Source organism: Asparagus officinalis, chromosome 2 (assembly GCF_001876935.1).
Source record: "Asparagus officinalis chromosome 2, Aspof.V1, whole genome shotgun sequence".
NCBI classification, from domain to species: Eukaryota; Viridiplantae; Streptophyta; class Magnoliopsida; order Asparagales; family Asparagaceae; genus Asparagus; species Asparagus officinalis.
In genome coordinates, this window is record NC_033795.1 from 6,526,328 (window position 1) to 6,540,556 (window position 14,229).

General features: G+C 35.7%; 2 protein-coding genes across 2 annotated transcripts in view; both read right to left on the reverse strand.

Moving 5' to 3' along the window:
* On the reverse strand, positions 26-7,237 carry LOC109830066 (myb-like protein X). The gene is made up of 3 exons (XM_020397221.1): positions 6,297-7,237; positions 1,127-2,279; positions 26-757 (listed from the first exon to the last, which is right to left on the reverse strand). The coding sequence occupies exons 1-3, from the start codon at positions 6,375-6,377 to the stop codon at positions 144-146; spliced, it is 1,848 nt and encodes a 615-aa protein (XP_020252810.1). The 5' UTR covers positions 6,378-7,237; the 3' UTR covers positions 26-143.
* Positions 8,525-14,229, reverse strand: part of LOC109830754 (DNA repair protein RAD50-like) — a 17,789-nt gene continuing 12,084 nt past the window's right edge. Inside the window, 12 exon segments of the mRNA XM_020398116.1 lie at positions 8,525-8,881; positions 9,062-9,190; positions 9,286-9,419; positions 9,554-9,617; positions 10,183-10,332; positions 10,775-10,827; positions 10,910-11,035; positions 11,961-12,285; positions 12,357-12,389; positions 12,391-12,497; positions 13,158-13,359; positions 13,689-13,897. Of these exon segments, the coding sequence (XP_020253705.1) occupies positions 8,842-8,881; positions 9,062-9,190; positions 9,286-9,419; positions 9,554-9,617; positions 10,183-10,332; positions 10,775-10,827; positions 10,910-11,035; positions 11,961-12,285; positions 12,357-12,389; positions 12,391-12,497; positions 13,158-13,359; positions 13,689-13,897 (1,572 nt within the window). The 3' untranslated portion in view covers positions 8,525-8,841.

The window sequence follows — 14,229 nt, forward strand, 5'->3', positions numbered from 1 at the left end:
CGATCTGACAGGAAAAATCCCGGTATCAAATGAAACTAAGTTCCATTCAAATCATCAAAGCAATCGAACATTTTGGACCATACAACACATCCATTTAAAAGAAGAGATCTAATCAATAAAACAGGCAAACTATTGATGTTATATCAGTAAGGGATCACATAAGGCAAAGCGAAAACATCCGCTGACTCGATCTTCAGCCCCTGAGCCCAAACTTCAGGTGTTTCTTTGGCTTCGATCTCTTCCATAGGCTTCGACTGACGGCTATCACCGCCAAATAGCCACTCTTGCTCGTCGAATTCAGGCAATTGCTCGATTTTGGGAATGGAATATACTCGTTCGAGAAACTTGGAATCTGGATGAGATGGTTTAGTGAAGACTTTATTGCTCTTTATGGTATTGTTTACATGAAGTAGAGGTTTTGAATCAGCTGGAGATGGCTCAGCTACTGCAATGCCATTTGTAATTTCTGGCCTCAAATCAGCTATTGGCGGCTGTGCCGCTGCAGTACCATTTATTGCGCCAGTCTTTGGAGCAGCAAGTGAAGGCCTTGAATCAGCTGGGGATGGCCGAGCTACTAAACTAACATTAGTTTTGTGTTCCTTATTATTCAGTACTTTTTCAGCTTTAACGTTATTTGGGGTCATATGCCTAATTGAAGGTGAAGCTGTATGAATATGATGAAACTCAAATGTCTTTCCATTTTGCTGATTAGAGGAAGATGCAGGTCTCAGAAGCTTATTAGGTGGCACTTCATATTCTGCGACCATATGAACGAAGCAAGATAATATCCATAATTCACATAAATGAAGGGCTAATTACGGATAGACCCCCTATAGTTTACTGTTTTGAACTTAATACTCTAGTTTTGTTGTTGCAGATAGACCCCCTGAGTGAACATTTTACTCTTTTACCCCCAGGGGTTTTAATTGTCAAAACATAATGCCTCTTCTTCTTCTTCTTATTTTTTTAAGGGTAAAAGAGTAAAGAAAAATTGACTCGAGGGTTCTATCTGCAACAACAAAATGGGAGGGATAGTAAGTTCAAAACAGCATTGGTACAGGTAGCCTATCCAAAATTAACCTTAAAATGAATGAGTACAATAAAGTATGTAAATAAATGAACTAACCATGCAGAAAACCATTCATCTCTATTTCCTTCCTCTTCTTGCTATTTCCATAGTTACCATCAAAATTCTCGATGCTATTCTCAGGGGCTCGGGGCTTGAGATTTAGACTATTTACTTGATCCCTTACAGTATCTTTTCGTGTATGATTTTCTTTCTGACTGTCTTCACCACTTCCCTTCTTTCTCTTCTTCTTCTCTTCCTTTTCCTTCTCTTTATCTCGGTTTTTCTCCTTCCTTTTCTTTTTCTTCTCTTCTCTTTCTCTATCCAGGTCCCCATCTTTTCCCTTCTCTTTCCTTTCAATGCTTCTGACCTCATCTTTCTCTGCTGGAGTTTGGAGCAAGGCATGATGGTTAAAATTGACCTTGTCCTCTGCTTGAGGAATCTCATCAACTCTTCTTTTTTCAGTATTAATGAAGTTCGAAACCGCCGGGGTTCGGTGGGGCAAAGCTTGATGCTTTTGGTTAAACATCTCCACTGGTTTGATGACCCCATTAACTCTTCCTTGCTCTTTGCTGAAATTTGGAACCATCGGATTTCTATTAGGCAAACTTTGGTGGTTATAGTTACCTTTATCAACTGGTTGTCCAAGTGCATCAGGTCTTCTTTGTTCTTTGCTAAATTTTGTAACCATTTGGTTTCCATTGGGCAACCCTTGGTGGTTTTTTGACAACTGATGTCTATGGTTAGCCTTCTCCATTGGTTGACTAACTCCATCAGGTTTCCTTTGTTCTTTACTAATTGAGATGCCCAAGCCTTCAACCCTTTTTGGAATTGAACAAGTACTGTTCTCAAGCATCCTGTTAGCTGCCGCTTTCTTCTCAATTTCAATCCTTCTGTCCAATTCCTCCATATACTTGGAATTATTAGCTTCCTCAGCCTTGGAGATGACAACCCCAGTAGCATTTTCAAGCATTTGGTCAGCTTCCCCTTTTTCATCTTTCTGCTGATTATGATCACTAGCCCATCTTTCAATTCTTTTGCCATCCGATGTTTTGTTCTTTTCCTTGTCCCTTTTCTTGTCCCTGTGCCTTTCCTTTCGATCTTTCTTCTCTTTGTGTTTGTCTTTGTTCTTGTCTTTATGCTTCTTTTCTTTACCCTCTTTCTTTTCTTTGTCCCTCTTCTCCTTTTTATGTTTTCTCTCTTTCTGCTTCTCCTGAAAATTTGAAGTCACTACACGATTAAGTATTACAATGTGGAGAGAACTTTCAAGTTCCTGTAATATGTAGTCAATAAATAAATATCTGGCAATGGAAAACACTGCAACTACAGATGATGAATCGAAACAAACCACAGTGCCTTAGATACATGAAAGTATAAGCATTCAGCGAAGGAATCAAGATTTAGAACTGAAACAATTAAAACCACCAGGGCAGCCAGTAATTGCAGTAAAAGGTCGTATTAGCTCTCAAGTTAAAAACCCTTAACTGATATTCTCGAAAAGACCCTATCGAATCTTCTGTTAAAGACTGTTTTAGTTTAATAAAAAAAAGGAGATTCCTTAGTATTCTCAAAATTCCAAAGTATATTTGCACAAACCTGTAGGTAATATCATAGTCCCGGTGAAAAACCTGTGATTAAGATATCACTGTAATAATAATAAACATAAACAAATTACTGATATTATGTTTGCATGAGAGAAACTTCCCAAATGTCCCTATTCAAGGTGCATGCAAAAGTGATGAGAATCAAACTATTTATATCCATCAGTAATCACAGAGGATTCAACAATGTTACAAGGGACTTCCTGTCTTATGAGTCCATTTTAACCAAAAAAAGAAAAATCATTGCAGAACTGTTGAAGTTGGTTCACACTAACCAGATCAAAGTTCATGGTTAAACTACCACATGCTTTGTGATTACAATATCGACGAAAAAAATCAATCCATTAAATCTTAGGCATAGCACATTCAATACGGTATCCCAGGAATATCATTTTAACATAACCTAAATGTCCTAACCCGCACGCTAATCTATTACATGAACCAGTTACGCCTTTGCTCTAGTTTAAAATACATATCTCGTATGAGTGACACCTGATATAGAACATTTCAGAATATGCAAAAACGAAAGGCTAATAAGTGTAACATCAGAAGAAGTAATCGTCGGACGAAGTCAAAGAAACATGAATGGATAAGAAGTTGTTAATCCCTAAAGTTTGCAATAAAGGTCTTGTTCTTGTTGCTTGTAGATTCCAAGTGAATCCTAAATTAAGGAACACTTGGCCAACTAGACAAACTTAGCTACTTATTTCCTATAGATGATAACGTTACAGAGGAAACCATTCATGATTAGAACCAATTTAATAAAACTTATAGTTTCAGTATACATGAAAAAAGTAGCTGTCTTGCTCTTCATTTTACCCACAAACTTGCATATGTATAAGCTAGTAAGCTAGTGGTATAAGACATTAATTTATTAGAGGAAAAGGGGAAGGAAAAAAACTGACACCACATGAGCTTACTATCAAGTAACATCTAATGCATTCAATTTTATACAGTACTTGGTTGAGCAACAGATTTTAATAAGTCATAGTGTTATATAGCCAGATAAACATATCAGTTACAGATAAGCCTGAGAATAACATGTCTTTGCAGAAGGAAAACAAATTCATCAACACTTAGTACTTTCATCTCGCATATGAGTGATATTGTGACTACAAATAAGGCCATTCGCAATCAAAATAAATACAGGACAATCAAAGTATTCTTTTCCAAGATGAATCTGATTGATACCACAATATCAACATAATTATGGATGAGTCTGATTGATAACAGAAAGCAAAAACACTTGGCCTTTGATACTTTCTTCGGCTTCAACTCCACCTTTCAAATTCTCAAGTTATTAAGTTACCTTACAAACATTCCAGAGTCCTGCTAGTCTGAATCTTTAAATCCTGAAGCTCCTCCATTTTCTACTTAAAACTTATTCCTTCTCTCAGCTCATTGACTGATACAATATCATAAGTCAACAACCAAAACACTGGAGCATTGTCCTGTATTTGCTTCATAAAATTATCCATGAACAAAGGGCTTAATGCATGTCTTTGATGCATATCTATGGTGATAGGTAAAGTGAATCTATATTATTCCAATTGTTTTCATGCGAGTTAATCCTCCATAATGCAAGAATATAATCTTAATCACATTGACCTAGAAGCCAGCATTGAAGACTTGTTTTTCACACCTAAAACACATCACATAAGTTTCCTAATACCCCCAGAAGATTCTTGTACAAGAATAAACCATATGTTAATCTCTTTTTCCACTAATCATCTTAATAGGTAAAGAGTTTCCCAATAGACTAGCCAACATGAAGCTGAACTCATTTTTAGCACACACAAATGCAGTCCCCCAACCTCACACCACCACCACCACCACCACCACCACCACCATCCCCCCCCCCCCCCAAAAAAAAAAAAAAAAAAAAAANTTCTCAAGTTTATTCAATGAAAATTTCTAGTCTATACAACTCGATGTATCACATTTACTGTTATAAAAAGGTACTAAAATTGCTTATTTCCCATTAATCACCCATTTTCAGTATCCAGACACATGTCCTATAACCTCGTCTAATTTTCCTAATTTTCAGTTTGTTTAAAATATCCCAGTCTTCAGTAGGTCAAAGTTCTCATCATGGCTTTAATTACTTGGTTTTATTATTAAGTTCTACAGTATGATTCTCACTAAAGGACTTATTTTCACCTTCCTTTTGATCTTATATTTTCTTCTACTTCTTCATTTACTGACATTTAAATCGTCATGCCTAGCACGTAGGCACACACGCACGCACACAACACACATGTATGTCTGTATGCGCATATAACTATACATGAAAACGACACAAAAGTGGAAGAGGATTGAGGTGTGTCGATATCTAGTATATGAAACGTTAAAACTGAGGGATGTTTGTCCACTGTCATGCCCATAAATTGACAAGTGCATCTTGACTTAATACCAACAACATATATTAGAAGGGGCCTTTGGGGTGATAATGATTTGAATTTGCTCCATTTAGAATAAATAAATTAAGAGGAAAAATGGATCTCTACATTCATACGCTCTGCAACATTGCACATGCACATACAGATCATTTGCATGGAATTCAGTCATATAAACAATAAAAGTAAGACAATTGAGCATGCATAGAATGTCTGTCTTTAACAGGAGGTAAAATAGTTGTGTTTTACTGAAGGGCGAAGTTTTTCAGGCACATGTAATATAATTGCCATGCAAAATATTGGTGGCATATAAATTTACTACAAGAAAATTTTCATCTAGGAGAAAAAAGAGGGTTTGGATTGCGACCACTGACTGGAGCCTAAATGAATTTCAAAACTAGTAGTCAAATATAAGACACTTTTTGAACATCATAATGGAACTTACAAGACTTCTGATCTATTCATCCAAAATGAAATGTATCATAAGCATTTTGTAATATATATGAGATGAGGCACAAGGTTGATGAGTCGTGATTTCTACATTGCTTTGATATACAATTCTATTACCTATGGAAATGGACAAAAACAATTCTCGTATAACCGATGTACATTTGAAGCTAGAAAACACATGTTTTTACAATATTTTCTATCTGAATCAAGACACCAAATCCAAAACTAGAGGGCCGAGAGATTGCATTGCTGCACAGTGCTTGAGATTCAACTGAAGTTTTAGAACAATAAGATAGCTGGAAGTATAAAAGTTGAAATTTTACTGTGAATTATCTACTTTTAAATCTTAGTATCTTACCAGTTTTGAATTTTCTTATTTCCCCCCTCCCTCAGGCCTCAACACTAAAATGTAAAAAAAAAATATCCATAAGAGCCATCCCCTGACAAAAGGTTCGGTCTTGACCATTTTAGCAGTACAATTTTTCAGTTCTCTTACTGCTGAATGTACAGCAAGGCTACATAAAGTACCATAAACGGAACCACATCAAGTGAGATACCCTCTTGTTTGATTCAGATCAAATCTTATATTTTCTTCACCATAGCAAGCATGCTCATATCTTTTATATATTTTTGGTTCAAGCATGATATCAATGCAATTAATAACATCACCAAGAAACAATCTTTTCTCCTAGCATTGCACATCGTGTGTTAGAAATTTCAGCGACAGTCATGTGAGCGTCAATATGGTCAAATTATAACAATCGAGAACCATACAAAACAAACCTTTGCTAATAAATCCGACGACTGATTGTTCCTGGCCTTCTTTTCAAATCCTGGTGGAGGATAAGGGAAGCACCGAGACATCGCACAAAGCTATCCCAAGTTCAGCCAATGACTTCAGTTGTTTCCAATAAAAAAGCTGTTCCAGTTCGGGAACCGACCACCGAACTCTCTCCTTCTCATCAACCATGTCCTCAAAATCATTTCCCGTATCAGAACTACTCCATTGTGTCAAAACCCATCACCTAAAGCTCCTCAAAACTCAAAGGATCACCAAAAATATTCTTAAATTCCGTAGAAAATTCTCAACTTCTTCTAGTTTTCCGAAGAAATCCCACGATCTGAATCCGAGAAGAGACCTAATTCCAGTAAACCAACAAGGCCGATCACTCTCCTGTTACTGTGCAAAAACCGATGAGAATTCAGTGTAAGCAGCAGTCCTCTTCCATGCTCAAACACAGAATAGTTACCATAAACAGAAACAGCCTAAAATTCCCAATAGCCTGTTTCCAATGTTGGACAAGCTCTAAGCTTTCGGTCTCGATTTCGAAACTTCTAGAAAAATCCCTGAAGAGGGTTCATCTAGAACCACTAGAGCCAGTCCAAAATCTTGAAATCTCGTGAATACTAATGAAAAGGAACAAAAAAAAAAAGAAACCCTAATCGAGGGACTTATGAGAAGAAAAGAAGGAACGAGATCGAGATTGGGAAATCCAAAGCCTCGATCAATCTCTCCAATATAATTAAGAATATATAAGCACTGATTCAATCAAACAAAGAAAAAAAAAATTTTAAAAAGGGAAAGCCCAGAAAAAAATCGAGTAGAATAATCCCTCTACTCTCTTTCTATGATCAAAATTCGCTCTATTTGTCGGGGATTTTGATATTTTTGTTTGAAGGCAAAGGCAACCCCTTTCTCCCCTCTCTCTCTCTCTCTGATGAAAGAAAACCCACAGAGAAAAGAAAGCCTTTGAAGGGCTCAAGAAATGGGAATTTATAGAGAGAGAGGGGGGTGTAATATGTGATATTATTAAAATAACGGCGGAATGCGCAGTTAAAAAAAAAAAGTGGGGGACTTTGGTGGAGGATTGAGATTTGGTTACTCAAACTTTGATTAAGTGGTGACTTTTTCTTCTAATAACCTAATTAATAATAATCACACTTAAAATAATTTTTGACAGGTGTCATCATTTTGGGTGGCATGTGATACTGTCTCCTCCTCTTCTCTTCTCTCTCCCTTTGGGTTTTTTTTTTATATAAACCCAAACTTTTACCTCGTTCTAACTTTGAATCCGTCCACTTCTCAAATCACTTCCAGATCCAAAACATTTCACTAAGCTATTTCTAAATCCACCTCCGCACATAGAAGATTGTTTTCTATAATTGTGCTATATTTTTTCGCACATTACTATATTTTGTGGCTAGTTACTAAATTTCTGATATAAGTCGATGTATATCAAAATGTTAAAGTAGGGAGAACAAAAATAATATAGTAGGCTATTTGGGTTGAAGAATAAATAGTAAAATGTCCTGATAAAAAATAAATAGAGATAAAATTTTGGGCTTATAGGTTAAAAAAAACCCTTCTTTTTTCCTTTGTCCAGTTTACTTGAGTGGGTGTCCATTGGACGGTTGGTTGATTCCACCCTCATTACACGTGTCAGCATCTGTGTTGCTTTAAAAATTAAAATGAAATGTGAATGAAATACCTTATAGTTTCACCTACTTTGTACCCTCGTTTGTGACCTTTGTATATCCTAAGTTGTTTAAAATTAGCATACTAGTATCTTTTCTTAGACAAACATGAAAATTTTGTCCGGGTATTCTCAGATAACACTTAGAATCATTTAGCATGTGAATACCATTTTGAAACATTCAGATAAAAATTTCTATATTTAAGTTATAAAGCTAGTTTTAAAAGACTTGAGGTTTATAAATGCCATAAAAAATATTGAGTGAAGATTTCTATGTTGCTAGTTTACCTTTGGGCTTCTGTTGGAGTGGGCCAAGGAAACTAAAATCTGAAAAGCTTGCCATGACCTCAAGTCATGGGTTCCGACCCGAACCCACGTACACCTACTACAGCTAATACGATACGATCTGTGTTTGTAAGGAGATTCTAATATGGCTCCCATAATCTTGAATTCGATTCCGCATTAGGTTATAGAAAAAAAACAAAAACAAAACAGCAAAATCACCAGCAATTTAACAAAAACTACAGACACAATAGATGAAGGAACCTTCTCTATATACATAAGCTTGTCATTACCTCCTTTTTGTTACAGAACTAACTTTTAACTTCCAAATCCTCACAACTAAACCCCTACTAAAAAGCCAGGGGAAGGTACACAGTAATTTGGCTGCAGCATGATCAACATCAAAATTACATTTAATTTACAGCCTGATGGTTGCCACAGGAAGACTAAAAAAACCCTAGAAATTTTCTAGGTTTCTCGACAACCCAACTACCAGTCGCCTCCCAAAACAAACTACACAAAATTTGGCGGCGAACTTTATGCACAGCTTAATTGTTCAGAGATTATGATCTTCAGTCAAATATCTCTTGGGCTTCAATTATGCTGTGTTGACTGCACAAAGCAACAGAAGGAATCAGCCTAAACCGATAAATGAATAGATGGAGGATTTTCTGTTCGCTAAGTTTTTTGTTTTAAGTTTCCTTTTTAATACAGTATTCGCTGTGCATGTCAGTTTTGTTATGCAACTCTTTTAAAGAAAATTCTAATATCCAAGGACTTGAAAACACTTACTGTTCATCCTTTGTCACACGATAATATCTCTCAGCATGCTGACGCTGACCAATCAGCTGTGCGAAGCGCTCATCATGAGTGATAACTATCAATTGGAAGTTCTCCTGGCCTTTCCTATCTTCCATAATTCTGACATAATTACGTAATAACTAAATTAATACAACGGACTACAACAGTAACTAACGTTGTTCACAGTATATTAAGTGATACTCCAGGTATGAGACCTTAAAAGTGCTGCAGCAAGACTTTCTGCATTCGGCCCATCCAGGTTTGTGGTTGGTTCATCAAGTGCAAGTATACCACAGTTAAGGCAGAAAGTTTCCGCTAGTGCCAACCTTATGATAAGAGAGGCAAGTACCTGGATATAACCAATATTAATATTTGATGATTGATGACATATAATATCGACATTATCCAAGTTTCATGATTATGTGTATATTTTTGGCCTTTGCAAGCTAGTTTTACCGGACCAGTAGGCCACTAGTTTCTTACCTTTTGACCAGCACTGCACCTTCCACGCATTTCCAGCTCAGCATCACCGGTTTGCATCACCACCTGGAGAGAAAAGGCCCAGAACCATCAGGAGTTAAATTAATTTCAACAATGGGATTCTTTCGATGTTAGTCCCTTAAATTTTTCATATTTCAAATTTTTTCTTATAACCCAGCCCAAAATCGAACCCAAAATTATGGGAGCCATATTGGAACCTCCCAACCGTTGGGTCGCCCACGGTGAGTCATATTAGTCCCTCAAATCATTGAAATTGCTATTATGTCCCCCAGTTCTTAAATTATTTTGAAATTAGTACCTCTCCAACTAAGAGAAGTGGCACTTAAGAGGGATTAATTTGAAAACGAACTTATGAGAATTGGGGGACCTGATAGCAATTTCAATAACTTGAGGGAGTAATTTAAAAAAACTTAATAATATGGGCGATCTAATGGTGATTACAATTATTTAACAGGCTAACTTCAAAATATGAAAGGATTTTTTTTTTTTGTTGGTGTTGGGGGGTTTGGGGGGGGTGGGGGGGCGGGGGGGGGGGGAAACAAAAAAAAGAACAAAAAATTGGGCGGCAGCAAAGAAAACGCTAAAACATTCTTTTTATAACTACCGATTGCCGGTAGCTGTAAGACCGACTACCAGCACCTTCCGAATCGGAATGAATACTTATATAGTCGATATCTTGGCCTCTGTATGTTTGTTGCCATAGCTCCCTGATGATCTTATTTATTTCCTCCATTTTCATCGCGTGGAAGCGCATTAATGCTCTAGCAATGGAACAAAAAAATCAGTTTGACGAAGTGATCGCTTCATAATATGTGCACATCGCCTAGAATAGTGAACTATATGGCAATACTGATCCTGGAAAGTAGCCTCAACTGAACTTTTGTAACAAGTCGACACAATTTGATCTTTTGAGTACCATTAAAGAAGAATAATGAAAGAGGTTAGAACACTTTCAAGATAAAGAACTTAAGACTTCACACGGAAACTTGAACATGAATAACACGTCAAAGAACTTCCAAGCAAATCTCCTTTTATATTTGGAGTGAAATGTCATTTTACTTGTTATCATTTTATTCAAGGAAAAACATCAACTTTATCCGCAATAGCCAGACAACAAAAGATAAAGAAATATATAAGATGGAAAGAGCGAAGGGTGAATAGTCAAAACACATACATCAACGTGATATAATGTTTAGTACTTACTTGTCAAGCGCATTGTAGTATCTATCCAGGTCCTTGTTTGCCATTTCAGTAGTCTACAACAAAAGTTCTTGGCTTAGGATACTTGAAATATATCAAGGTTGCGGATATGAACAATGAAAATTTGCAATCATTTACCTTGAGTTGGATAAGCTGATTGAAGTACCGCTTGTCAATGTCAGTGTATTGTGATTGTTTAAGCTCAAGCTTGTGCTTTGATACATTACTTTGATAGACAGAAAGTGTGCCATGACACCTGTTCAGCTGCAATTTATTCAAGTAGATATCAGATGTGAAGGTGCCCTGGCTCCTTACAATCTTGATAGACAGCTTGCTAAATAACTATGGGCAGATAGACAAAATTTCATATATTAACACATCTTTCAACTTATTGCATTTCCATATCAAAGGTATATATATTTTTTAATATTGGCAACACGTTTATTGCATATCCTATAAACTCATTACCTCAATAATAATAATAAAATAGATACAAAAAATAATGATGAAAATAAAATTATGGGTACTAAAACAATAAGACAATATATTTCATAACTATGAAGTCATGTTAACTAGTAGACATCACACATCTTAGACCACATTGAACTAAAGGGATGACTATACAGGTACACAGAATTTGTCTTGTTTTGACCAGAGATCTCACAGATGAGTACCTCCTAGTCAACAAACTAATCAAGGCTGACCTCAAAACCAGCCAGAAGGTTTAACATCAAATAGCAATACACCATAGAGCAACTAAACATAAACACTTAAGCTTTCCTAAAGGTACTTATTAATAGATACATTTTAGTATGAAGATAAATAAATATAACAAGAAGCACATTAAATGAGGAATCTGTTTGGTTTTGCCTGTGCCTTGGTGCAGCATTAAGGTATCCTACTTATCAATGCCCCTCAAGGATTTATAGCCAACCCCTCAATATCACAAGTGTCCTTAAGATTTGGTACAAAAAATCTCAGATTTGAGCACATTAAAATCCTTCGATGAAATCTTTTATGGAGGCTTATGCCCTATAACTAATTCTATTTTAATGGGAAAAGGTGATAAACATGGGAAGCAGTATTAAATTAATCTAGAAATACACACCAGAATAACTCACAACCACTTTTCATTACAACTAATGGGATAACAAAAGGTAAAAGAGAACACATAATGTTAAAATCTCACCTCTGAAAGCAGTCTTTCCTTCTCTTGTATATGTCTTTTATGATCAGCTTCAATGGCAGACAGTCCACCGATATCTAGTACTTTTTCTTCAAGTATCTCTATTTCACGAGTAAGGTCATCTACTTCCGCCTTTGTTTTTCGATAATTCAAGTTGTCGTCTATGTTTCTTTTTAGCTGGTCTTGATTGCGTAGTAACTCTTTACTCTTGTACAATTCAGCTGATATTTCCTGTTTCCTCTCCTCACATTTTTTTAGATAAGATTCAGATAAAGCGAGCTTCTCTTGCAATTCCTTTAGCTTTTCTCCTCTCTTGGAGTCAACATACCTTAACATTGTACAGAAATATACAGTTAATCTCCATATGTAGGCATAAACTCATAATTCTAGGAAACATACTCTTTGATTCTAGCAGAATTCCTTAGAAGCATCTTCTGCAAGTTCATCATACTCCAGCTCAAGTTTCATTTTCAAATCTGCATGTTCCTGCATCAGCTTCTCTTTTTCCTTCAACAATGGGCCAATAGCTTCAGCAAGATGCTGAAAATTTCAAGGAGATCAAACAAGTCAATAGATTATATTATAGTGACTAGTGAGAAAGACTCAAAGCTTAATATAAAATTTTGACAAAAAAGTATAGTGCAAACAAATAATCAACAAGAAGAACTCTGGTCTCAGCAATCAAAAAGATATTTGTCTGTAAATAATTTCTTGCTCCATTTAGACATATTTCTCAATAATTTATATAGAAAAGTATTAGTAACAAAAGGTATATTTGGGAAAGCTGGATAATCAAGAAAAGCATCAAATCATGAACCACTAATTTTTTTAAACTAACAATGCTCACTTGTTTTAAATCTATTCAGAGAAAAATTCTATTAAAGCTGAAATGAAAAGTTTCTGCAGTTGTGTATACATTTCAAGTATCTTAAACTGAGATGTGCATATCTAAGAGCCTCTATTTAATGCAGTAAGAGATCAATAACAGAAAAAGAAAACTATTTGTGATAGATTAGTCATTTCACAAGACGCAATAAGACTCCAAAAATAAAGTTGGCCAGTACATATATTAGGCTACTAAAGGGGAAAAGTTTTCCCAAAGCATTTGAATGAAGCGCTCGACATGACATGAAACAAATCTGGAGATAAATGTCAAATGTGATGCAAGAAATTTGGAAATACAAGAACTAAAAACCTCACCTTTTCATCAAGGTCAACTTGAGTTCTTTCTTCAGCTAGAGAAACCAAGTCTTCTTCTGCCTTTTTGAATTTATGTAATATATTAGATGCTTTTAGCTTCTCCTCCCTAACGGCATGCCAGCGCATTTTAATGTTTGATAAATCGTTAGTAAAAATCCGCTGCTCCTCCCTCAGGCTGTCTATCTCCTGGCTGAGTTGTTCCCTGGTTATACATTTACACAAGAAATGATGAACCATAAGATTTTGATTTTGTAGACTTAAGCATCTATGTCTCATTCAAGAAAGTATAAACATAAGCAGGAAAAGTTCAAGAAGAGAAGCAATATGAAAGACATTATTTGGGTGGTGTAATTTCTTATACAATCATAAAAATTCATATTATTATGATATTTGTATAACTAGAGGAAGATCAGAATACTCCCATTACCATCTCAGAGAATCATATTATTGTAGTTATATACTGTTTGCATATAGCAGAATCAGAAGGTATTAAGATTTCAAAAGGATTGTTGGATGTGGAGGATAGTTTACTTCTTGCTCTGCTCAGCATTCAACTGTAACTGAATTTCCTCTGGGGATTTGACACCTTGTACTTGTGCATCCAATTTATACTCTAAATCTTCAATTTGTGATCTCAACATCTGCATTTCATGTAAAAGCCTTTCAACAGTTTCCACAGGTTGAACCAAAGCTTCCACCGCATTCTTTTCAGTTTCAACATGAGCAAGAACCCCCAAAAGCTGCAGGCAAGAACAATAAGTTGATATCAAGAGCCGGCCATGACAAGACTTCCATAACACGTGAAGTAGATCAACATAGACTCATAAAAAAGCAAGAAAAAATTATTATTTAAGCATGTAATATGAAGATGTTAATTGATGGATTAGTAAGATCCATGCAATGCAGCACAGTTAAAATCTGATGAATCAATAATATAGGCGTGATCAAGTCATGTATCTAGCATGGAAACCAAAGTAATACATCTTATTAATTTGGAAGAAAATATATCAAAACCTACCAACATAATATGTAACACAAGTTGTGTAATATAAATCTAGGAGAAGTAATGATC